The sequence below is a fragment of the Eumetopias jubatus genome, unplaced genomic scaffold (assembly GCF_037043125.1).
Source record: "Eumetopias jubatus isolate StellerSeaLion01/CBP00866 unplaced genomic scaffold, mEumJub1_p1.0 scaffold_11, whole genome shotgun sequence".
NCBI lineage: Eukaryota > Metazoa > Chordata > Mammalia > Carnivora > Otariidae > Eumetopias > Eumetopias jubatus.
The window spans coordinates 25,354,226-25,381,078 of record NW_028274817.1 but is presented as its reverse complement, the minus strand read 5'-3'; the positions used below and the strand labels follow the sequence as shown (position 1 = coordinate 25,381,078).

At 38.8% G+C, this 26,853-nt stretch overlaps 1 protein-coding gene across 4 annotated transcripts in view; it reads left to right on the top strand.

Moving 5' to 3' along the window:
• The window catches only part of XIAP (X-linked inhibitor of apoptosis), a 75,843-nt gene that overhangs the window by 33,684 nt on the left and 15,306 nt on the right, over window positions 1-26,853 (top strand). For 2 of the 4 annotated variants that reach the window (XM_028122703.2, XM_028122701.2), the window contains exons 3-8: window positions 1,742-2,650; window positions 3,704-3,803; window positions 4,833-4,911; window positions 5,588-5,630; window positions 11,163-11,363; window positions 19,478-24,001. In XM_028122703.2, the coding sequence (XP_027978504.1) occupies window positions 1,774-2,650; window positions 3,704-3,803; window positions 4,833-4,911; window positions 5,588-5,630; window positions 11,163-11,363; window positions 19,478-19,671 (1,494 nt within the window). In that variant the 5' untranslated portion in view covers window positions 1,742-1,773 and the 3' untranslated portion in view covers window positions 19,672-24,001. Of the gene's footprint in view, window positions 1-1,741; window positions 2,651-3,703; window positions 3,804-4,832; window positions 4,912-5,587; window positions 5,631-11,162; window positions 11,364-17,312; window positions 17,475-19,477; window positions 24,002-26,853 lie in introns of those variants that run through there. The other 2 variants (XM_088028656.1, XR_015769429.1) reach the window with 2 other exon arrangements.

The following is a 26,853-nucleotide window of genomic DNA, read 5'->3' as shown; positions in this document are numbered from 1 at the left end:
ATTTTAATCTAGAGGTTTGCCTTCACATGACTTCTTTCCAAACCAAGTTTCCATTTTCCTTTAGTTGTGCAGCATATTTCTAAAGTCAGAACGTAATGTTTAATATCCCTATTAAATTTCATCTCAGCCTGTCAGCCAGCCTTGGTTTCTTTGAATCTTGATTTTTGTCATCCAGCTTATGCTGATTGAACAAGGGGTCTTGACGGTAGTGTCAAAATGTTTTCAGACATCTGGGAAACAATAATGAAGAGTCATGGAGTCTTATCTTCCAAAAATTGTTGTATGCAGATATATCTCAGCTCTTGTGGTATATATGAATTACTACCATTGTAAATGACAAGGCCAGGAAAGACTAAAGTTTATTGCCAGCCTGCAAGACAGAAGCCTTGCATTGAACATTACACCGAGATGATGTTCCAAGACCTATTGTGCCAACATAATGCCAGGGTTGCTAATTCTTCCCAAGAAATCAATTAATGCACATACAAAGTAGAGACAGAATTATTGTGACTGTCTTTTTTTTTTTCCCCAAGCATGTACTGAGCGGAGTATTAGGAACAGTGTGAGATTCTGGAGAATCAGGGTTGCCTCAGGCAACCCTGATTTATGCCTGTTGTCCCAGTGTAATTATTAGCAGCATCATTTTTCACTTTCCAAGGTGTCCAAGGCTGGAGGATAATTTATCTGGCTACCCTTCTCATAACCCAGCTAGTTCCTTTTAGTATTTTATCTGGGTTAAATGTTACACAGCTGTAATTTGGCAGCTTTGATGAGGCTGTGGTAGTACTTCTCTTCCATTTGAGCAGATTGTTTTTTGACCATGGGAAGTTGATAGCAAAAGTAACTGCAATTAAAGTCTACACATACTATTTTTCCTGAGCTACCCTCTAGAGGGCAGTAATATATACATCCTAAATGATCCGATTCCAACAAAAAATGGACTGCAAGAGTCCCATTTTCATATGCATGAAAATCAGAAGCATTTGATGCTCTGAAAGGACATACTGGAACTGGGGCACCTGAGCGCCTCAGTTGTTAAGCATCTGCCTTAGGCTCAGATCATGATCCCAGGGTCCTGAGATCGAGCCCTACATCGGGCTCTTTGCTCCGCAGGAAGCCTGCTTCTCCCTCTCACACTCCCCTTGCTTGTATTCCCTCTCTTGCTGTCTCTCTCTGTCAAATAAATAAAATCTTTTTTTTAAAAGGGGACATATTGGAACCAATATTGTGAGTAAAACTCAAATACCTTTTGCTAAGCAGAAAAGTAAAGAAATATTAAAAATTTATTCATTAACATTCTGAACATACTTTTTTTTAAATTGTAAAAACTGAACTTTGATGCCCTGAATATATAATGATCCATTATAACAATTATGCAGAGTTTAAGAATCTGCATATTTTATGCTTTTGTTTTTCCTAATTAATAATTTTACATGGTTAATAATTTTAATATATTCTGTATCACATAGTTTCCACATTTATGTAAAATAAGCAATTAAAAATGAGTAGTTCTATTTCACCTGCTTAAATACTTTCCTCTAAAAAATGAAAATGCTAGGTTTTACTTTATAGCTTGAATCATGTGGTAATATAGAGCTCTAGTATTTGGAATTAGAGTTTTTCTTAGAGATTGTGTAATTACTTTTATGTCATCAGTAAGTAATTTATTAGCTCCTAATATCAAAATTATATTGCCTGTGTTTCACATTTTGGATTTCCTAATGTAATGTTCTCTTTTTAGAAAAGGTGGACAAGTCCTATTTTCAAGAGAAGATGACTTTTAACAGTTTTGAAGGATCTAAAACTTGTGTACCTGCAGACATCGATAAGGATGAAGAATTTATAGAAGAGTTTAATAGATTAAAAACTTTTGCTAATTTTCCAAGTAGTAGTCCTGTTTCCGCATCAACACTAGCACGAGCTGGTTTTCTGTATACTGGTGAAGGAGACACTGTGCGGTGCTTTAGTTGTCATGCAGCAATAGATAGATGGCAATATGGAGACTCAGCAGTTGGAAGACACAGGAAAGTATCCCCAAATTGCAGATTTATCAATGGCTTTTATTTTGAAAATACTGCTGCACAACCTACAAATCCAGGTATCCAAAATGGTCAGTATAAAGCGGAAAGCTACCTGGGAAACAGAAATCATTTTGTTTTAGACAGACCATCCGAGACTCATGCAGACTATCTTTTGAGAACTGGACAGGTCGTAGATATTTCAGACACCATATACCCGAGGAACCCTGCCATGTATAGTGAAGAAGCTAGATTAAAGTCATTTCAGAACTGGCCAGACTATGCCCACTTGACCCCAAGAGAGTTAGCTAGTGCTGGACTCTACTACACAGGTATTGATGATCAAGTGCAGTGCTTTTGTTGTGGTGGAAAACTGAAAAATTGGGAACCTTGTGATCGTGCATGGTCAGAACACAGGCGACACTTTCCTAACTGCTTCTTTGTTCTGGGCCGGAATGTTAACATTCGAAGTGAATCTGATGTTGTGAGTTCTGATAGGAATTTCCCAAATTCAACAAATGTTCCAAGAAATCCAGCCATGGCAAATTATGAAGCACGGATCATTACTTTTGGGACGTGGATATACTCAGTTAACAAGGAGCAGCTTGCAAGAGCTGGATTTTATGCTTTAGGTAAACTTTCTTATAAAACCAGGCTAATAACTAAGTTTCCAACTATAGCAGTGCTCCTAAAAAGTAGATTCCTTTAGCCCCTTGAACTGGTAAATATTTAGGTGTAGGCTGGCATGATTATTTATATCAGTATTAATCTGCGAACCCTTATGTTGAATCTGCAATGTAACCGCTACATGTATGGGAGAAAGACAACCATATTGTGAGTTATGTTTACCTTTATGTGATTGTTTTTTGGAGAAGGATGACATGAAAAAGATGATAGATCTCCTTGATAGAAGAATGGGTCTAACAGTAACTCTAATTAATTGAGCAGTGTGCTCAGTACAAGTATTACATGCATTCTTTCTACACCTCATAAAAAAGAGTTAACATTAAAGAGTTTAGTTTGGCTGATATTAAAATTGATCTCTGCCTTTTGTATATAGACTGTATATTTGAAAGCTGTCCTGTATGATGCCTTCTTGCTTCAAATAAGCACTTCTCAAATGGACTGCTGCAAACTTGTCAGTTTGCTGACAAGTTGCTCTAAACCGTTAGTGTGATGGCTTCCAGGTGTATTCAGGAAAGTTATACCATTATATATCTGACCCATTTATTTTAGGATTGAGTAGTGCCAAAATGCAAAATACTAGTTATTTCAATATTTTATTTACATCGTCTCCTACAGCAATCTTGAAGGCTTGTTTAGTGTCCTGTAGCTATAACCTTAGAGAAACTTACTTTGTAATTTTGTTATGCTAAGTACTGTTAAAGTTTCCCAGTTTGAAAAAGTGTAGTATTGGTGGCCCCAAATGACACATTAGAAAGAAGGTAACAATTGTAATTTTTCACATAAAAATTGGGCAGTTTTATTTTCGCCTTCTGTAAAATACCTCAGATTGAATCAGTGAGTTTACTGTGTATTTCCTCTTCAAACAATCATGTCTGTTACTTAGATGTGAATTTGAATAGCTTTTAGAAATGATTAGTTTCATGGTGTTAAAGGGGGTATTTTTTGCATAAGCTTCTAATTGCACAAATACATGTATTTTTACTTGTGTCTTTTTTTAGGGGAAGGTGATAAAGTAAAATGCTTTCACTGTGGAGGAGGGCTAACTGATTGGAAGCCCAGTGAAGACCCTTGGGAACAACACGCTAAGTGGTATCCAGGGTAAGATATTTAAATGTTTATTCAGAAACAGGCAAGTTAGACACTGCAGTGGGAAAATCTTGAATAACTTTTCACCTCAACTATTTTTGCCTTTACCATGGCTTGCAATTCACACCAGTTTTATAAAAATGGGGTCACCTACTTTATAGAAAAAAAAAGCCCTAAGCCTTCTGTGGTGACCAAAGCATTCATTGCTTATGTGTTGTATCTGTGACATTCAGATGATTCTGTTTCTAAACACCAAATTGGGAATATATAGTTTTGTTGTTGGAAGTAGGCTCTTTTCACGATGGGCACAAGAGAGCCCTTGTTGCCAAGGATTTTCCCTAAGAACCCATCACACCCCCTATCAAATAGTACTGTATCTCACTGCTTCTAAGACATACCGTTCACATCTTCAAATTTTTGAAATGAGGACACATCTGGTACTGGGTCATAATTTAATTGGCAGTGGTGGTACATAAAATAATCACACTTCTTATAATCAATGGCATCTTAGAATGATAATGACATACTCTGTCTCTTTGCCATCTTGCTTCTTTAAAAATAAGGTATACATATATATAAGTGCTGTAGAATTTTTGGCCTGCAGAATAATACAACTTAAAATTTCAGAGCGATTGTTTGAAAATAAACTTTAACCTTAAAAAACCTTAAAAGGAAAGGTTGAAAGCCCAAAGAATTCCTTCAAAATGTACAGTCAGTTAATCCTCTAAATAAAATTTAACATGAACTATTTGAAAAAAATTTTAAATCTTAAGGCGATAATTTAATAACTTGCTTAAAAGTTGAAAGTTCTCAAGTTGGTATTTTTTGCCTCACTAAGATTAGCAAAGTAGCATAACAAAGGGAACTTTTTTTTTAACTTTAAAATGACAGTTGATAGAGAATTGGGTAACAGTTCATTTTGCAGCTTCTTAGAAATACCAAAAAGCAAGTTAATGGAATTAAGATCATAGAGATTATATCTTTCCTTATACTTTACTAACTTATCAGCTACCAAAGTTTAACCTTCTTTTAATTGTTTAGGTGTAAATACCTGTTAGAAGAGAAGGGACAAGAATATATAAGCAATATTCATTTAACCCATCCACCTGAGGACTCTATGGTAAGTCACGTATTGTAGAATATATATTTTTAAATATTTAATTTCTTTTGCAATGATTTCTTGGTGTAAAATTCACAGTATAGTATCTTAAATTACTAATGTATGGTGAGCTTTAAAGGGGAGATCTTGAAGAATGCTTGTTATTCTTAACCTGAAGCAAATTTATGAAAAGGGAATCACCATGTGCTGATTGATTTACCTATCACTGTAAACAGAAATGGGCTTGAAGAACTAAAATACTTAATCCCTCAGCTTTCTGAAATTAGACTTTTGTGTAATGTGTTTTATACTCATAAACAGTTGTAAACTTTTCATAGACAATATTTTAAATCTCAAAACCATGTCTAAATTGACGGTGCGGCCTGGAGTGGCCAAGGTACCACGTGGGAGTGGGAGGCCAGAGTTGCCATTATGGCCCTACCGTGAACTCTCTTGCCTCCATAAAGTTGTTTTATCTCCCTGAGCCTCAGCGTCTTGTCTATAAAGTGAATGGATTGGGTTAGATGATCTTTTAACTTCCTTCTAAGCTTCATCACGTTATGCCTCTTGTAAACCTTTGTGTGTTGAATTGGAATAAAGCCAATTTATAAATTCATGATTAGTGTAATTTTTCAAATTGAGGTAATTGCCTTCTACCAAAAAGAATTCTAACTTATAATCCATATTTCTATTTTAGGTAAGAACTGCTGAAAAAACACCATCATTAACTAAAAGAATTGGTAAATATGTTTATTAAAATAATTATACTCTTTATTTCATTGCCAATTTATTACAGTTGTTATTTATAGGGTGGAGACTAAAGCTTGTTCTTTCAAGGTAATCAAGGTATATTTATTTGAGATGAGATTGCTATAAATCTAAGAATTAATGAAGTACTTATAAATTTAAGCCAGATATTTATATATTAACATTCGTGTGACTAATGTAACACTGTACATTAATTGTACTAGAAAATTTTTAAATTACACTAAATCATATTAAATGATAAGTTATATAGTTATATATAATATAAAATTATACTAAAAAAATAAAAAACAAAATTTTAAGAAAGAACATTCCTATGGAGATTGGGCAGTTAGCTTTTCTAAATTCAGGAGCAGCAGCTGTAGGCTGTCCATTGTCATTTCTGTTAAAATCACAAGAGGAGGAGTTAAGTTTATTTTTGTCCCCGGTGCTTCTTGAGTTAGCCAGGATCATGAATCCAACACTCTGCCATCACTCTAATGTGCCATCACCATGATCAGCCCTACCTGCTTCCTTATCCCATGCCATCTTGGTGCCTCCCCCAGTTTCTTCACAGAGGGGTATGGTTTGGTGTACCTCCTGTTCCCTTATAGAGAGGTAGAGGTTTTTATCCCAAAGATTATTTACTCATCGTAAACCTCTTTAAAAACCAGAAAGATAACTATGTTAAGCAGAGCTGATACCATTATCCCCACATTTCAGATGAAGAAACAGAGTCAAGGAGGTTAAGCGACCTGCCCACAGATACGTTACAAATCATTAGTGGAACTAGGACTATAAACAGGGTCTTCTGAAACCTACATCACACTGTAGATCTCGTTCTCAACTTAGGCATCATGCTTCAAAAATAGTAAAAAGTTTAATTTAGAATATGTCTACTGATTCCCCACTCCTTATAGTGTCATCTATTTAGTATTTTAAGGGTTACAAGGTAAAACTATATATATGCATCAATATGCTTAAGAAGGAGAGCCACTTTGGGGTGCCTGGGTGGCTCAGTTGGTTAAGGCGACTGCCTTCGGCTCAGGTCTTGATCCTGGAGTCCCGGGATCGAGTCCCGCATCAGGCTCCCCGCTTGGCGGGGAGTCTGCTTCTCCCTCTGACCCTCTTCCTTCTTGTGCTCTCTATCTCTCATTCTCTCTCTCTCTCAAATAAATAAATAAAATCTTTAAAAAAAAAAAAGGAGAGCCACTTTGATAATGTTTGATACAGGTTTGTAATGGACATAAGTAATAAAGTTTAAGAAATCGTTTATTCCAGCCTATATTTTTGAAATTATCCACAAATGAAGATTCTATAACATTTCTTGATAGTAATTATCCTTACAGTGCATCCTGTACTTTTTATGACTAATGAGACTCTAGTTTAGGATTAATGTTTTAAAATTGAGATGTAATTCGTATAGCAAAAATTTCACCCTTATAAACTGTACACTTTAGTGGTTTTTGGTATATTCACAAGGTTGTGGAACCATCACTGCTATTTAATTGCAGAACATTATCATAATCCCTAAAAGATTTTAAATCCTATACCCATTAGCAGTCACTCCCCATTGCTGCCCCTTCACCCTCAGGTCCAGCCAGACAACTACCAATCTACTTCTGTCTCTCTGGATTTGCCTATTCTGGACATTTCATATGAATGGAATCATAATATGTGGCTTTGAAGTTCATCCATGTTGTGGTACTCCTATAGGAGTACTTCATTCTTTTTTTATGGTGGAAAAATTTTCCTTTGTATGGATAATACCACATTCTCTTTATCCATTCATCAGTTAGTTGATAGACATTTGGGTTTCTACTTTTTGGCTCTTATGAAGGATACTGATGCTGCTATGAACATTTGTGTGCAAATTTTTGTGTGGACATAAGTTTTTAATTCTCTTGAGTATGTATTTTGGCATGGAATTGCTGGGTCATGTAGTAACTCTACATTTAACCTTTTGATAAACGGGCCAGTTTTCCAACATGCTGCACCATTTTACATTCCCACTAGCAGTGTATAAGGTTTCCAGTTTGTTTCTCCACATCCTTGTTAATACTAGTTATTGTATGTCTTTTTTTTCTTAAGATTTTATTTATTTATTTGACAGAGAGGGAACACAAGCAGGGGGAGTGGGAGAGGGAGAGGGAGAAGCAGGCCTCCCGCATAGCAGGGAGCCCGATGCGGGGCTCAATCCCAGGACCCTGGGGTCATGACCTGAGCCAAAGGCAGATGCTTAACGACTGAACCACCCAGGCACCCCGTATGTATGTCCTTTTATTACAGCCATCTTAGTGGATGTAAAGTGGTATCTTATTGTGGTTTTGATTTGCATTTCCCGATGGCTAATGATGTCAGGCATCCTTTCATGTGCTTATTGGCCATTGGTATGTCTTCTTTGGAGAAATGTCCATTGCCTTTGCCCATTGTTTAGTTAGGTTATTTATCTTTTTGTTATTGAGTTATAAGAATTCTTTATATACTCTAGTTTTTTACATATACGTTCCATGTCAGGTACATGATTTGTAAATATTTTCACTTGTTCTTTTCACTTTTTTTTTTTTAAGATTTTATTTATTTATTTGACAGAGAGAGAGACAGCGCGAGAGAGAACACAAGCAGGGGGAGCGGGAGAGGGAGAAGCAGGCTTCCCACCGAGCAGGGAGCCCGATGCGGGGCTCGATCCCAGAACCCTGGGATCATGACCCTGAGCCAAAAGCAGATGCTTAATGACTGAGCCACCCAGGCGCCCCTCTTTTCACTTTCTTGCTGGTGTACCTTTGAAGTATATAAATTTTTAATTTTGATGAAATCCAGTTTATCTTATTTTTTGTTGCTTATGCTTTTAGTGTTACATCTAAGAAATCATTGCCTAATCCAAGGTCATTTATGTTTTCTTCTAAGAGTTTTATGGGGTATTATCTCTTACATTCAGGTCTTTGATCCATTTTGAGTTAATTTTTATATATGTGTAAGGTGGGGGCCATTTTAATTATTTTTCATGTGGATATCCTGTTGTCCCTGCTTTTGGTTTTTAGCAAGATAAGCTTGAGATACCTGCGGGATATCCAAGTAGGTGGGTCTTAAAACCTGGAACTCATATAAATAAGGGTAAAATTGTGGTGGTGGGGGAAGTATCCAGAGAGATTGTTAAAAAGGAGGCGATCGGGCACCTGGGTGGCTCAGTTGGTTAAGCGACTGCCTTCGGCTCAGGTCATGATCCCAGGGTCCTGGGATCGAGTCCCACATGGGGCTCCCTGCTCAGCGGGGAGTCTGCTTCTCCCTCTGACCCTCTTCCCTCTTGTGCTCTCTGTCTCTCATTCTCTCTCTTTCAAATAAATAAATAAAATCTTAAAAAAAAAAAAAAGACTTAAAAAGGAGGCGATCAGTGAGGGAATGGAAGGGAACCACCAGTGTCTAATCAGGTGAGCAGAAGGAGCCAGCGAAACAAGCTGGAAAAAAAAAAAAAAAACAAATAGTAGAACCAGGAAAGCGTGATGTCCAGCTGACCTCTGGACATCTCCACCTAGAAATCTCAAAAAGCAGCTCAAATTCAGCATTTCTAAAAATCACTCAGACGGGGCTCCTGGGTGGCTCAGTCGTTAGGCGTCTGCCTTCAGCTCAGGTCATGGTCCCAGGGTCCTGGGATCAAGCCCCGCATCAGGCTCCCTGCTCCATGGGAAGCCTGCTTCTCCCTCCCCCACTCCCCCTGCTTGTGTTCCTGCTCTCTCTGTCTCTCTCTGTCAAATAAATAAATAAAAATCTTTTAAAAAAAAAAATCACTTAGACTGAATCCAGTCCTGTTCTCCCCCCGCAAGTTGGTTAATGGCTCCACAGTTCACAAAGTCACCCAGTAATTTGAATCATTTTAAGCTCTTTGCTTTCCTTAATCCCTCTACATTTAATTAACCACCAGGTCTGATGAAGTCAACCTTTTTAATATTGTCTAAAATCCACTGGTTCTGCACTAGTTTCTGCCCTTATTTCTCATTCAGATGCTTTAGTAGTCTTATAAATGGTCTTTTATGTGCATTATAACCTCCCAACAGAATTTTTCTTTATCAAACAGAAATCTTAATTTACTTTCCTACTTCTTTTGTTACTTACCATGTAATATTTCTTATAATCAAATCCCTTTCCAACGGCTCTTTTTAAAAAACATTTATTGAAATATAATACACATACAATAAAATGTTTAAAATAGACTAATCTTAAGTATTCAGTTCAGTGAATTTTAACATACATTTATCTGTGTAGTCATCAGCCAAATCAAGATATAGAACGGGCAACTGTGTGGCTCAGTCAGTTAAGCATCTGCCTTCAGCTCAGGTCATGATCTCAGAGTCCTGGGATTGAGCCCCGCATCGGGCTCCCTGCCCAGCGGGGAGTCTGCTTCTCCCTCTCCCTCTGCCAATCCCCCTCCCGCTAGTGCTCTCTCTCAAATAAATAAAATCTTTAAGAAAAAAGATATAGAACATTTCCACCATGCCAGAAACTCCTTCAGGCCCCTTTCCCAGTCAACATCTACCCTAAGTTATGTTCTGACTTCTATTACCATAGATTAGTTTTGAACATCTTATAAATACAATCATATGGTATATTCTTTTGTCTCTGGCTCATCATTATGATGACTCTTTTGTTCATCAGGTCTGTGAGGTTCATTATGTACTGTGGCAGTAGTTCATTTTTCTTCTGCCTGTGTAGTGTTTGAATATACCACAGTTTACTTACCCATTCACCTGGTGATAGATGTTCGAGTTGTTTCCAGTTTGAGGCTGTTACAAATGGCACTGCTATGAATATTCTTGTGCATGTCTTTGGTGGATTTTTTTTTTTTTGGTGGACCTTTGTACTTATATTTAATACTCGAGTAGAATTGATGAATCAGAGGTTGTAAATAAGTCTCCTCTTTTAGCAGTTCCCTACATAACCTGTATTTCTACTTTGAGTAACATTACAGTGAATTTCTATTCATTTTGTTGCCTTATCTGGTTCACCCCCCCTTGGCTGCAGAAACTCAGTCTCAGAGATAGGAAACTCACACATTCAAGGTCACAGACTGTGAATTCCTCCTATTTCCCATGATTTTTCCAAAATAATTGCTAGGGACTTGGGAAAGATATCTACTCAAGTACTTAGGTTAGCTGTTAATGAGTACAGCTGATTTGAAAAAAGGTCAGATTTTTGAAGCACTTAACTTTTTCTTCGAATCAGCTTTACCTAATTTTTTACTATTTCTTTACCTAGTCTTTTACTATTTCTTCGGTCTTTAAAGCACCTAATCTCAGTTCATAGTGCCACAAAATAATACTGTATTTTCAATGATTATAAGATTCTGAAAGATTCTTCAGTGCTTAAATATTTCAAAATCTTCTTCCCAAAGTAGCTTTGATTGCTGGTTTGTTTTTTGTTTTTTTCTTGCTGCTTACCTTTTTCTTTTTAACTGTACTTTGCTGTTGAGTTGTATTAATGAAAATAATTGTTTAAACTCTTGTGTTCTTTTTCCTCACCAATTTTTATTTCAGATGATGCCATCTTCCAAAATCCTATGTTACAAGAAGCTATACGAATGGGATTTAGTTTCAAGGACATTAAGAAAATAATGGAGGAAAAAATTCAGACATCTGGGAGCAACTATAAATCACTTGAGATTCTGGTTTCAGATCTAGTGAGTGCTCAGAAAGACAATACACAAGATGAATCAAGCCAGACTTCATTGCAAAAAGGTATGCATGGCTGTTTTTAAAAAGCAAGAAACACCTAACAGTACTTCATTATGGTTAGTTTCTTATATGACTTTGTGACCCATTCATTTTTTTCCTTCTCATATCCCCCTTAGGGGATAAACATTTTTTTTTAAACTTTCTGTTAATAAAAAATTCACAAATACTCAAAAGTGGAGAAAACAGTACAATGAACCCTCATGTACCCATAAACCAGATTCAATAATTATCAACAATTTTTCAGTCTTGTTTCATTTCTTCTCCCAACTTTTTTTGCTATGGTATTTCAAAGAAAATTCCAGGCATCCCATATATCATTTACCTATAAATACTTTATTTTTTTTTAAAGATTTTATTTATTTGAGAGAGAGAGAAAGAGAGAGAGCACGAGAGGGAAGAGGGTCAGAGGGAAAAGCAGACTCCCTGTTGAGCAGGGAGCCCGATGCGGGACTCGATCCCAGGACTCCAGGATCATGAACTGAGCCGAAGGCAGTCGCTTAACCAACTGAGCCACCCAGGTGCCCTACCTATAAATACTTTAAATATACCTAACAGATAAGGATTTTTTTTAAACATAATCTTAATACTGTTGTGTTAAGCAGTAACTTAAACTGTGCTCAGATTGCTCTAACAGAATACCATAGACTTAAACAACAGACATTTATTTCTCACATTTCTGGGGGCTGGGAAGTCCAGGATCAAGGTGCTGGCAGATGTGGTTCCTCATGAGGACTCTCTTCCAGGCTTGCACATGGCTGCCTTCTCTCTGTGTCTTCACGTGGCCAAGAGAGAGCACTCTGGTGTCTCTTCCTCTTCATATAAATACACTGATTCCATGGGACATCTGGCTGGCTCAGTCAGTAGAGTATGTGACTCTTGATCTCGGGGTCGTGAGTTTGAGCCTCACGTTGGGCATAGAGTTTATTTTTTTTTAAGATTTTATTTATTTATTTGACAGAGACACAGCGAAAAAGGGAACACAAGCAGAGGGAGTGGGAGAGGGAGAAGTAGGCTTCCCACTGAGCAGGGAGCCCGATGCGGGGCTCCATCCCAGGACCCTGAGACCATGACCTGAGCCGAAGGCAGACACTCAGTGACTGAGCCACCCAGGCGCCCCTAGAGTTTACTTTAAAAATAAATACAGGGGCACCTGGCTCAGTCGGTAGAGCATGCGACTCTTGATCTTGGGGTTGTGAGTTTGAGCCCCACATTAGGTGTAGAGATTATGTAAAAATAAAATTTTTAAAATCAATAAAAATAAAAATACATAAAGAGAAAGAAAAAAAGAAATAAAAGAGATACTGATTCCATAATGAGCACATCCCACCCTTATGACCTCATATAAATTTAATTACCTCCCAAAGGGCCCATCTGTGAGTCCCATCACATTGGGAGTTTAGGGCTTCAACATAAGAATTTGGGGGGGGATACATTTATTCCATAATACACTGTTACCACATTTAACAGAATTACCAATAATTCCATAATATCATTTGAAAATCAGTTGGTTTTAATTTTCCCCATTGTCTTAAAACATTCTTAACAGTTGATTTGTCCTAATTGGTATCCAAGTAAGACCCACTGATTTAGTAATTTAATTTTATTTTTGTAATGATTTATTTATTTATTTTAGAGAGAGTGCAGGGGGGAAGGGACAGAGGGAGAGGGAAAGAGAGAATCTCAAGCAGACTCCCCCCGAGCGTGAAGCCCTTTGCAGGGCTTGATCCCTTGATCCTCATGACCTGAGCTGAAATCAGGGGTCGGATGCTGGGGTTCCTGGTAGCTTAGTTGGTTAAGCATCCAACTCTTGGTTTCAGCTCAGGTCATGATCTCATGGGTTGTGGGATCGGGCTCCACACTCGGTGGGGAGTCTGCTTGAGGATTTTCTCCCTCTGCCCCCCACCTTCTGTCTCTCTCTAGAACAAATAAGTCTTTTTAAAAAAAGGAAAAAAGAGTCGGCCACTTAACTGACTGAGCCACCCAGGCACCCCTGATTTATTTATTTTAAGTGTGGGTTTGTGTTTTAGTTTAGATAAAGAACAATGAAAGCTTTTATGATTGTGTGTGAAATCTGTAAGTTTTGTAGTTAAAATGGATTTAGAGTGTTCTGCAACTTTTCATGTGATATAAACCTATAAAAGCACCATATTACTAAATACAGCTTGAATGAGTGGCCCCCTGGTACTGTAAATCATACAGAGAAAGTGTATTAAACTTTTTTTTAAAGATTTTATTTATTTATTTGAGAGAGAGAATGAGATAGAGAGCACGAGATGGGGGAGGGTCAGAGGGAGAAGCAGACTCCCCGCCGAGCAGGGAGCCCGATGCAGGACTCAATCCCGGGACTCCAGGATCATGACCTGAGCCGAAGGCAGTCGCTTAACCAACTGAGCCACCCAGGCGCCCAATATTAAACTTTTTTTTTAAGTAGGCTCCACGCCCAAGTCAAGGCTTGGACTCACAACCCTGAGATCAAGAGTCTCATGGTCTATTGATTGAGCCAGCCAGGCACCCCTAAAAAGTATATTAAATAATGTGCAAGGAAGCATATAAACTCCTTTTAGGAAAAAAAGATAAAAAATATAAGTTCCTTCTTTCAGAATGAAAGCAACTCTAGTGTTTGATGGCAACGTCGAAGGTTAAAGAAAAGGTTTCAGGGGCACCTGGGTGGCTCAGTCGTTAAGCTTCTGCCTTCGGCCCGGGTCATGATCCCAGGGTCCTGGGATCGAGCTCTGCATCAGGCTCCCTGCTCAGCGGGAAGCCTGCTTCTCCCTCTCCCACTCCCCTTGCTTGTGTTCCCTCTCTTGCTATGTCTCTCTGTGTCAAATAAATAAAATCTTTAAAAAAAAAAAAAGATTTCAAACTGTGACTACATTTTGGGTACTGAGGTACACTGTTATAGTCATTGTTCTCTGAGCTCTTGACCACCTCTCCCAAAGTTTGAAAATTCTCCCTGTGCTAATAAATCTAAAAGTGTACTTTTTTTTTTTTTTTTTTTACATTAAAGACCGTTTTGGGGCACCTGGATGGCTCAGTTAGAAGAGCATGTGACTCTTAATCTCGGGGTTGAGTTCAAGCTCAACGTTGATGTAGAGCTTACTTAAAAAAAAATAAAAATTAAAAAATGAATAGACCCTTTTGATCTTTAAGTTATTTCAAATGCTTCTGAAACATTTAGATAATTACATCAGTCACAAAACAGTATAACAGTGATTTTTTTTTAAAGATTTTATTTATTTGAGAGAGAATGAGAGAGAGAGAGCACGGGAGGGAAGAGGGTCAGAGGGAGAAGCAGACTCCCTGCTGAGCAGGGAGCCCGATGCGGGACTCGATCCCAGGACTCCAGGATCATGACCTGAGCCGAAGGCAGTCGCTTAACCAACTGAGCCACCCAGGCGCCCACAACGACTCTTAATTCTATACAAAATAGAAGGCAGGCCTAACTGAGGTGAAGCAGGTGGAAGTTTTTAGAAAAACTACACTGTTATTGTTGCTTACTGAGCAATCCTAGATTCAGTACTAGCTTTATCCCAATGGCTGTCTGACAGAGAATAGCCCAGGAAATGGTCTTCTAAAAATAGTACCAAATAGTATCTTTCTTTTTAAAGATTACATAGTGTGCTGGGGCGCCTGGGTGGCTCAGTCAGTTAAGCATCCAACTCTTGATTTCAGCTCAGGGTCGATCTCAGAGTTGTGGGATCAAGCCCTGCATCGGGCTCTATGCTCAGTGGGGAGTCTGCTTGAGATTCTGTCTCCCTCTCCCTTTGCCCCTCCCCCTGCTCACACACTCTCTGTCTCTCAAATAAGTAAATAATTTAAAAAAAAAAGTTGGGGGTGCCTGGGTGGCTCAGATGGTTAAGCGTCTGCCTTCAGCTCAGGTAATGATCTCCAGGTCCTAGGATCTAGTTCCACATTGGGCTCCTAGCTCAGCAGGGGAGTCTGCCTCTCCCCCCGACTCGTGCTCTCTCTCTCTCTCAAATGAATAAATAAAATCTTAAAAAGATGGGGCGCCTGGGTGGCACAGTGGTTAAGCGTCTGACTCTTGATTTCGGCTCAGGTCATGATCTTAGGGTCATGGGATTGAGCTCCGCGTCAGGCTCTGCTCAGCGTGGAGTCTGCTTGTCCCTCTCCCTCTGTTCCTCCACCTGCTTATATACTCCCCCTCTCTCTTTCTCAAATTAATTATTTAAAAAAAGAAATTAGAAGGGGAAAGGTGCCATAGTAAAGGACGTAGAATCCAATAGTTACCCTAAGGCTTGAGTGAAATAAAATTGTCAGAGGTAAACTATTGGTCTCAGGAGGTAAAATCTGTGCCCAGAGCCTCACCTCACCTGTGCCCAGGCTGTACATAAGGTGGAAATAAGGTAAAAAAAGTTGATAACAGTGTTTGGTAGGCCAGACGTTTCATTCCACTGTGGTCTGTGAAATGGAATCAGAGCATCAGAACCAAAGTGAACCTGAAAGATCATATAATAACTTACATTACTTCAGTAAGAAAACTGAAGTATAGATGTGCTGTTGACAAAGATCACTCAGCTAGTTGGGAATAAAAATCAGGTTTCCTGACATGTGGTCCAGTGTTCCTCTTAATAAAATGTTTTAAGTGTACAGTTCAGTAGTATTAAGTACATTCACAGTTGTGCAACCAGTCTCCACAGATCTTTTTATCTACAGAACTGAAACTCTGTCCCCATGAAACAACACCTCCTCATTCCCCCTCCCCCCCAGCCCCTGACAATCACCATTCTGCTTTCTGTCTCTATAAACTTGACTCTTCTAGGTCCAGTGTTCGTTTTACTCATTGGAGCGTCACACCCAAAAGTCATGTGTGAATTTCTTGTTTTTCTCCTTTTTGCGGGGCATGAGCATGTACTTGATTCTGACTTTTTTGGTTAAATGCTTTCATATAATACAAATCAGTGTAGAGTTGCCAACCCTTCACTTCCGTTGTTCCCTCTGCCCCAGCTGCCTTTTCCCTGTCTGTGTACCTAGTCTCATTCCCCACTCCACCCCCAGTCCCCTAAATCCATCTTGTAAACTCATCCTTCAAGGCTCCACTTAGAGGTCATTCTTTGAAGCTTTCCCCAGGACCCACAGCAGAGTCCGGAGCTCCCTCTTCTCTACTTGTGCTGCTATGAGAGCATTTGTAACATTGTTTTAGAACGGTTTTCTGTCCTGCACATCAGACCAAGCTTCTTGAGGACAGGTGCTTTATCTTATCTCTGATTCAGTCCATGTTTGAGCTTATAGTTTTGATTATTAAACCATGAGGTTGCTTTTTAAGAAGAAAGAGATTAAATAATACTGTCCACCCCTGGTCAGGCATACTTCTCCAAAGCACACATCTCTCTCTCTCTCTCTCTCCCCCTCTCCCTCTCCAGGTTAATACCCTTTACTGGCCCCCAGGGCCCTCAGGATCAAGTCCAAACTCCTTTATGTGGGTTGCCAAATCTTTCATGACTGGGCCCCTGTAACCTTCTGTACCCTCATGTCGTGCTGTGTCCCTCCCCAGGCCTTACCCGTGCAATTACAGGCCTTGTTCTTTCTCTCCCCTTGGAGCCTGCCTATGCCATTTCCTCTGCCTGGAACATTCTTCTCCCACTGCCTCTGTTCCCTCAGGGTCCCCTCTCCATCTTTCCTAGTTAACTCCTCCTCATCCTTTAGGACCCAGTTTAAGTATAATTTCTTCCAGGAGGCCTTCTGTTTATGTGTGTGTGCACACTCACACGCTTCCTATGTTCTTCATAACACATTGTAATTACCTTTATCATTACACTCTATTGTAATTTCCTGTCTACTTGTGTTTCTTACTTGTTTATGAACAGTTAGGGGCCTGGGGCCTATGTATTTGTTAATTGTTGTATTTCTAGTTCCTAGAACCTAGTTAAGTGTTCAGTAAATATTTGTTGAACAAAACTCAACGACTGTTTCCCAAACTTGTTTTCAAAACAGTGTTCCCAAGGGGACGCCTGGGTGGCTCAGATGGTTAAGCGTCTGCCTTCGGCTCAGGTCATGAACCTGGGATCCTGGGATCCAGCCCCGCATCGGGCTCCCTGCTCGGCTGGGAGCCTGCTTCTCCCTCTCCCTCTGCCTCTCCCCCTGTTTGTGCTCTGTCTCAAATGAATAAATAAAATCTTTAAAAAAAAAAAAAGGTGGCGCCTGCATGGCTCAGTCGTTAAGCGTCTGCCTTCGGCTCAGGTCATGATCCCAGGGTCCTGGGATCGAGCCCCACATCGGGCTCCCTGCTCCTTGGGAAGCCTGTTCTCCCTCTCCCACGCCCCCTGCCTGTGTTCCCTCTCTCGTTGTGCCTCTCTCTGTCAAATAAATAAATAAAACCTTTAAAAAAACAACAACAACAAAAAACAGTGTTCCCCAAGATGTTAAAAGGGATGCCGTGAAGAGGGAACAAAAAAAAGGGGGGGGAGGAGCTCTGTAGTTAAACAGGGCCATGCATTGTGACTTTCTAAGAGGGGACATAGACTGTACTGTACTGACCTGTACTTCATAGCATTGGTTCCCCAGCCTGTGTGTGCAATCCCAAAAATTGTCGTTGTGTAAAACCGTATCTTCTTTATTTTGCATACTTTAATTTCAGAACAAAATAAAAAAAAACAACCCCGGAAATTTTAGATTTAGTTAATGGGGCCTAGCAATCTATCGTTTAAAAAAATGCCCCAAGTGCGCCTGAGTTGCTCAGTTAAGCGTCCAACTCTTGATTTTGACTCAGGTCATGATCTCATGGGTCCTGTGATGAAGCCCCCCCCCCCCCGGAGGGGCTCCCCACTCACTGGGGAGTCTGCTTGAAGATTCTCTCCTGCTGCCCCTCCCCCCCCATCTCAGAAAAAGATAGAGAAATCTTTTTTAAAAAAATGCCCCAACTGATTCCCATGTGAGGCCACATTTGGAAACCACTGGTCTACAAAGATTATAGATATGTAATGCCTTTAGAATAATGCCCGGCACGTAGTAGTAAGTACTGTGTTACTGTTAACTGCTGCCATTGTTGATGTTGTTGTTATTATAGTTCTTTTTTTGTGGAGCCCAACGCAGGGCTTAAACTCACAACCGTGAGATGGAGACCTGAGCTGAGATCAAGAGTCAGACACTTAACCGACTGAGCCACCCAGGCACCTCTGTCATCATAGTTCTGTTTGACCATGAAACACATTTTTGTGACATGTTTGTTAACACTTCACAAAACCTAGTTTGGGAAAGGCTGAATTTAGCAAGCACTTTAGTGCTACCTATATGCTGACGTCACCCAAATCTCTGTTTCTAGCCCTAACTTCTCCTGACCTCAAGATGTGACTATCCAATGACATTTGTATACAGATACCCTGCAAACACCTCAAAAACAACTTGAAAAATGCCAAACCAGTAGCTCTTTCTATATTTCCTTTTGGCATCACCATCCCCTTGTCAGCCACACTAGAAATCTTAAAATCAACTCTGTTTCCTCTTTTTTCCCTACCCCTCACATGTACTCAGGCATCAACTCCTAGTAGTCCAAACCAGTAGCTCTTTCTATATTTCCTTTTGGCATCACCATCCCCTTGTCAGCCACACTAGAAATCTTAAAATCAACTCTGTTTCCTCTTTTTTCCCTACCCCTCACATGTACTCAGGCACCAACTCCTAGTAGTCCCACTTCAGAAGTGTCCCTCAGATCCATCCCTCCATTTCTGGAGTAAGTCACGCCCTTTCCATGTGTCACTTCTTTTTACCTAACCCTGGCTTCTGTGCCTGGCAAGTTGCCGGCCATGTTTAAATGTCACTCCTCCATTTCCCCCATCCCCCCACCTTGCAGCTGCCAACCTGAGCTTTTCCCAGCTCATCTGAGCAGAAGAACTCGTTCTTTCATCTCGTCCCCGAACACTTTGTACATAACTTTATTATAGCACTTACCACTTTGTACTTTGTGCTTCCCTCCATAGCCTCAGCTCATGTCCTTCTCTCCTCTAGCCTGCGAGCCGCTTAAGAGCAGGTGTCATGTGTGAGTCATCCTGTCTCCGCGCCCTTGATTAGCGCCTGGCACATAGTAGGGGTTCGTGTTGTTTCAGTACATTTCAACAACTAAGAAAGTCAAAAATTAACACATTTCTTTTCTTTTTGTGCAGAGATTAGTGCTGAAGAGCAGCTAAGGCTCCTGCAAGAGGAGAAGCTTTGCAAAATCTGTATGGATAGAAATATTGCTGTGGTTTTCATTCCTTGTGGACATCTGGTCACTTGTAAACAATGTGCTGAAGCAGTTGACAAATGTCCCATGTGCTACACAGTCATTACTTTCAAGCAAAAAATTTTTATGTCTTAATCTAACTCTACAGTTAGGCGCATTATGTTCTTCTCATTACCCTGATTGAGTGTGTGATGTGAACTGACTTTAAGTAATCAGCATTGAATGCCATTAGCATTTGCTACCAAGTAGACAAAATGTAAACTACAGTGTTCTAGTTCGTAATCTAAAATTTGAATTTCAGGATTTTGGGGGATATTAGCTATGTTGTATATCTTCTTTTTTTTTTACCGTTATTTAATTGAAATCTAGACTAAGAAGCATATTGTAACTGATCACAATGTGTATTTGTAGTACACTAACTTAGTTTCTAAGTGTAAGTGAATTAATCAACTGAATTTTTCATTCTTTTCATATAGGCTTAACAAATGGAGCATTCTGTGTAAACGTGGAGATTAGTTAATCTCCCCAATCACATAATTTGTTTTGTGTGAAAAGGAATGAACTGTTCCACGCTGGTGGAAAGATACAGATTATTTTTAGATGTTTGTCTTTGTGTTTTAGAATTTTGTCCATTCTCTTTTAAAATTATACACACGTGCTTGGGTGGGTGATTGTAAAAAATGATTTTGCCTTTGTTAAAAGGGTATTTAAGGATAGAATACCATCTAGCCAACATGTACTGACATGGAAAGATGTCAAAGATATATTGAGTGTAAACTGAAGTGGCAAAACACTGTGTATAGAATGAGTCAGATGAAGGTGTGTGTGTTTTGTATATGTATAGAACAAAAGATTTGGACGGATAAAGCACCAAACTGTTAAATGTGGTTTCTCTTGGGTGGGGGCGGTAAGGCCCAGAGGGGGGTTGCAGGGGCCTTTCACTTTCTACTTTTTCATTTTGTTCTGTTTGGATTTTTTATAAGTATGTATTACTTTTGTAATCAGAATTTTTAGAAAGTATTTTACTGATTTAAAGGCTTAGGCATGTTCAAACGCCTGCAAAACTACTTATTGCTCAGCTTTAGTTTTTCTAATCCAAGAAGGCAGAGCAGTTAACCTTTTTGGTGCCAATGTGAAATTTAAATGTTTTTATGTTTTTCCTGCTTTGTGGATGAAAAATATTTCTGAGTGGTAGTTTTCTGACAGGTAGACCATGTCTTCTCTTGTTTCAAAATAAATATTCCTGATTTTGTAAAATGAAATATAAAATATGTCTCAGATCTTCCAATTAATTAGTAAGGATTCATCTTTAATCCTTGCTAGTTTAAGCCTGCCTAAGTCACTTTACTAAAAGATCTTTGTTAACCCAGTATTTTAACCATCTGTCAGCTTATGTAGGAAAAAGTAGAAGCATGTTTGTACACTGCTCGTAGTTTTAGGGACAGCTTTTCCATGTTGAGCTTCTCATATCATCTCGTATTTTAAAGTTTCGTGTGCGTTTTTACTGTTAGGATAATTAAGATGTATATAGGACAAAATGTCAAGTCTTTACCTAAATTGTTTTGTTTCCTTGACTGGTAGTAGTAGTAGATGCTTCTGAAATAAATATTCTCTCAAGATCCTTAAAATCTCTTGGAAATTACAAAATATTGACAAGAAAACGAGAATACTTGTTTAAATATTAAAAAGAAAATAAAACTTGAATAAAAGTCAATAGAGATAAAAAATAAGTTTAGAAGTGCTTCATACAACACCCAGGGTTTGCTTTACAAGATTCTTAAACTGACCTGTCGTAGAGGTGAATGAGGCATTTTACTGCGGAGAAACGTTTGAGAGTGAAACTTAAAAATTCTATTTTCATCGTATTTTCTAAGAGAAAGTATTGTCAAGTTCTCGTCACCTCTGTGGATGACTATTTTAAGTGACAGTCATTTAAAGCATTGCAAATTTAAATGAGAACTTTTTAAATTAAATAATGACTGCCCAGGGGTCTTTGTTTTATCGTGTAAACTCGCAGCTCTTTACCTTTGCACTTCCACTTAGGTTTAATTAAATGTTCATTAAGTTAAATTTTACATATATAGTCTAAGCTTTGAATTTAAAGGGGAGAAAAGTGTTAAAGATTCTTAAATGTGTTTTCCAGAACACATCAGCTCCAAGTCAGGTAGTTAGTTCAATCTAGTTGTTGGCCAAGGACTGAATTGTTTTAACATAAGGCTTTTCCTGTTCTGGGAGCCTCAGTTCATTAAAACTCTTCTTTTAAAACTTGTATGTTTAGAGTTAAGAAAGACCTTTTCTCTCCCCATGAGTTGTGAAATGTAATGCATGAAGCTGATGTGGCTAACAAGTTTATTTTAAGAATTGTTTAGAAATGCTGTTGCTTCAGGTTCTGAAATCACTCAGCACTCCAACTTCTAATCACATTTTTTTTTAAGACTTACCAATGTTTGTCTGTGTTCTCACTATAAAAAGCACTGGATCCCTTCCATCTAGTTGTGCAAAAAATGATTACTTGCAAGGTCAAAAATATAACGAGATCCAAATCTGCGCCTCCCCCTTTCCCAGAATAGTTCTCCGTATCTACATGTAGACATTCCTTTTCTGTTAGAAAGTTCACTCTAAAGATTTTGAAGTCACCACCTATTTTACTACATTTTAGTTCATGCGAAGAGTCAGGTTGTTTGGTACTAAGTAGTTCTCTTTATTCATAATAATTTGGTGTGCTGATCAAAAGCCTTGTTTTAATTTTTGAAAAATGGGTTTCATGTTTATAAAGTAAACTCCAGTATATTAATTAACGGCTTTGTATTGCCTTTCCTGCTAGGTTCGTTCTTAGTTGTTTTTTTTTCCCCTTTGGTTAAGGGCTAAGATGGGGTAGCGTGGGTGTGATGGGTGTATATAATGTGATTTGGCCCTGCGTAACTATGATCTTTTGTTTTTGTGGTTATATTATTTAAATTTTGGTAGGTTTTTTTTTTTCCTGTTTTGAGTGGATAAAACTGGTATTTTGAACTCTCTGAATGGAGACTACCACCACAGCATTAGGGGCGTGTATTGTACTCTTTAAGCCCAAATCATTGTTTTATTTCCTGATTCCCCAGGGGATGAATATGAGGGGAAAGGGTGGGGGAGTGGGAGAAATGGGGTACGTTTTTCATTTCCATTAGAGAAATAAGAAAACAGGAGGGGATAGTTGACAGATGTAGTTATTTTTAGCCAAGTCTGTTTTAAAAAAGAGAGCTGTTTCTTCATCTCTGACATAAGAGTAATACCTATCTTACAACATCAGGAGAGTTCAGGGAGACCCTGGATGTCACATACTTGCTACAGATGTTCATTCCCTTCCCAGCACACACTCTCACCCTCCAGGGGTTTGCCTTGACTCTGGAAATTTGGGCTAAAACTTAGATGATAACTCTTTCAGTGACTCTTACTCATCTTTTTTGGAGTTTCTCATAGTTAAGATGTAAATTATAATAAATAGGTCAGGTCCTTAAAAATATTTAAGTTCTGTTTTAAAAAATCTGGAAAAAAAAAACTTCTTATCGAATTCGGGTGAGCTTTCCTAATAGGAACAGTTGGCTTATTCCCACTTTCATTATCAGTGTCAATTTGACTCTTAATCACTTAGCACAATGTGAATTTCACTAGCGGCATACTAGAATCCTAGAGTGTCGGAGCTAGAAGTGACCTTAGTATCTGATTCTTCCCCCTCATTTTACAGGTGAGACAACTGAGGCTCAAAGGTGAAGTGATTTATTCAAAGCTATCTAGCTAATTAGTGGCAGCCCAGACTGGGACATAGTTTGAAGGTGAAAAACTTCAAGTTACCTCTCCTGGGAGGTCTCAAATGTTTATTTTTTCAACTATTCTTTCTTTTATACCATAACTTTCACTACATATTAAATGACACTTTATGACTAATACAATAGGACAATCTTAAATACGTATATCTTCAAATTGTACAATACTACATTAATATTTTGGGTGGTAAGATTGTATTTTGAAGACTAAAGTTTGCAAATATGCAGAGGTTTTTTTGGCATTTCCTACATTCTTATTGTGTGTCATTAATACAACATTTAAAATTACTATATAAGTATATTTTGTCATTTTCTCTATACTTAGTAACAAATTTGCATTTTCGATTTGATGTACTAAAGGCTTTAATGTAATTTTTGTTAGAAGATTTTGCATTTTTTCATTACTGTTATATTTAATCTGACAGAATGACGGATTCTTATGTCATTGTATTAGTGTTGTGAATAATCGTGAAATGTTTTCAGATAGAGTGCTATATTTGTGAATATAATTTTATGACTTTTTTCATTTAGTAGAAACCTTTCCATCACTATGGAAAACAAAGAAAATTGCTTTCCACTGTACAATCTGGCAGTCATCATAGATTAAAGCTTATTTTTCTGTGAATAAAACTTATTCAATAAAGTACTATTCTTTAAAATGATATCTTACTACTTTGTATTTATTTTACTTTCTCAGAAAAAATAAAATAGCCCTCGTAAAAATACTAAAATGAAACCTAAATATATTTTCTGCCATTGGGCCAGGCATTAAGGTACACATCAAGTCATGTCCTGTTAAAAGAAAAAAGACATCTGTTTTCATTTTTTTTTAAAGATTTTATTTATTTATTTGAGAGAGAAAATGAGATAGAGCATGAGAAGGGGGGGGTCAGAGGGAGAAGCAGACTCCCCGCCGAGCAGGGAGCCTGATGCGGGACTCGATCCCGTGACTCCAGGATCATGACTGAGCCGAAGGCAGTCGCCCAACCAACTGTGCCACCCAGGCGCCCTGTTTGCATATTAATTTGTAGAATTCTGTAAGTGCATGAAAAACCTGTTTTTAAAATGTATAAAAATATGACCCATAATAACACCCTCTCCCGACAAAGATTGGCCCGTTTCTCCCAAGAGATAATATGGTCACTGTAACAAATCTTGAGCAAGCCATTTAAATGCAGTCTACCTTTCTTAACATGTCAACTACACTTTCAGTGAATATTGAGAAAGATGTGAATTTTCAAAGCTTTTTCTTAAAGTTCAAGCCCCAGAGAGGGCACCAAAAAAAAAAATTTTTTTTTAAAGATTTTATTTATTTATTTGAAAGAGAGAATGAGAGAGAGAGCACATGAGAGCAGGGAGGGTCAGAGGGAGAGGCAGACTCCCTGCCGAGCAGGGAGCCTGATGTGGGACTCGATCCGGGGACTTCAGGATCATGATCTGAGCTGAAGGCAGCTGCTTAACCAACTGAGCCACCGGGCGCCCCACCAAAAAAATTTTTTTAAAAAGCTTTCTCTTATGGAAGTTTTCAAACTTACACAAAAGTAGAAAGGAAAGAGCTAACCCCATGATATTCCTCATTCAGCTTCAATAAATAACCTTTAGCCCATCTTGTTTCATCTGGGATTTCCCCCCTTCCCTCCCCTTTTTTGCTTGCATATTCTAGAACAAATCCTAGGCATTGTGTCATTTCTTCTGTAATTACCCTGTTATGTACCTATACCAGATTAGAACACTTTTTTTTACAAAAATTGAATTTTTAACTCGCTTCTGTTGCTGAATTTTAATGGACATCTGAATAAGAATTAAAGTCAACTATTTGAAGATTAGGGTAAATAAACCTCCTCAGAACTGGTATTTAAAAATACTTTCAAACTATGTTCTTGGGGTGCCCTGGCTGGCTCAGTCAGTACAGCATGCGACTCTTGATCTTGGAGTTGAGTTCGAGCCCCATGTTGGGTGTAGAGATTACTTAAAATCTTAAAAAAAAAAAAAAAGAAAAAACCTATGTATTCACTATGTCATTTGTAGTTTGTTTATAGATTATAGAACAAATGTGGTACTTATTATTTTTTTAAGATTTTTTTATTTGAGAGAGAGAGAGAATGCGAGATAGCACGAGAGGGAAGAGGGTCAGAGGGAGAAGCAGACTCCCCGTTGAGCAGGGAGCCCGATGTGGGACTCGATCCCGGGACTCCAGGATCATGACCTGAGCCAAAGGCAGTCGCTTAACCAACTGAGCCACCCAGGCGTCCCAAAATGTGGTACTTACTAAAAGTTAGTAGGCTAACCTGGCTGAGTCAGTCGGTAGAGCATGTGACTCTTGATTTTGAGGTCCTGAATTCAAGCCTCACACTGGACACAGCGTTTACTTAATTTAAAAAAGGGGGCACCTGGGTGGCTCATTCGGTTAAGCGTCCTCGGCTCAGTTCATTATCTCATGGTCCTAGGATCAAACCCCACTTAGGGCTCTGCCCTCAGCAGGGTGTCTGCTTCCTCTCCCTTTGCCCCTCCTCCCTGCTCATTTTCTCTCTCTCTCTCAAATAAATAAAATCTAAAAAATATATATGAGTAGGCTAACTGCATGGTGAATGGATACCTTGTTCTCAAAGTGTGGTCCTGGGACCCCAGCAGCATCTGCATCAGCTAGGAACTTAGAAATGCAAATTATTGGGCCCCATCTCAAACCTACTGAATCAGAAACTCTGGGGCTTAACGCAGCAATCTGTTTTAACAGGCCCTCTAAGTGGTTCTGATGCAGGCTGAAGTTTGAAAACCCCTGGGGCATGGTAAAGGGTCTGAATTCAGAAAGAACTAAATGGCTGAAACCTATAAATTAAACTGATAAGCTCCCTGCAAATGACTGTCATCCTCACCTTTCTTTTCCTTATAACGTATTGCTGATCCAGTCCTGTATTTTCTCCTGTTATCAAAACACAAAGACATAAAATACAACATCCTGAGAGTCCCTTCTGATTCTACTTTTCAACAAAACTTTCTTGCATAGAGTACCCTTTGAATTTTTTTTAAAGTTTCTTTTGTTTTTGTTTTTGTTTTAAGATTTTATTTATTTGACAGAGAGAGACACAGTGAGAGAGGGAACACAAGCAGGCGGAGTGGGAGAGGGAGAAGCAGGCCTCCTGCAGAGCAGGGAGCCCGATGCGGAACTCGATCCCAGGACCCTGGGATCATGACCTGAGCCAGAGGGAGACGCTTAACGACTGAGCCACCCAGGCGCCCCGACCCTTTGAATTTTTATGAGTATAAATCTTTAGCCCTTTCACTGCTAAATTCATAATAGCCCCACATTGCCCATGCCATTAAACTAACCTCCAGTCAAGCAATGAAAGAGTTAAATATTTGAAGATGCACTCACAAGTGCTAGTGTGACAGGAATCAGTTGAAATTGTACAGAACAGATCTGCACTTTTAGAAAGAGCCAAAGCTTCAGTGAAATGTGAGGAGTCAATCTACAATGATAGAATGTAAGAGTTGGAAGCCTCTGTAATTCATAATA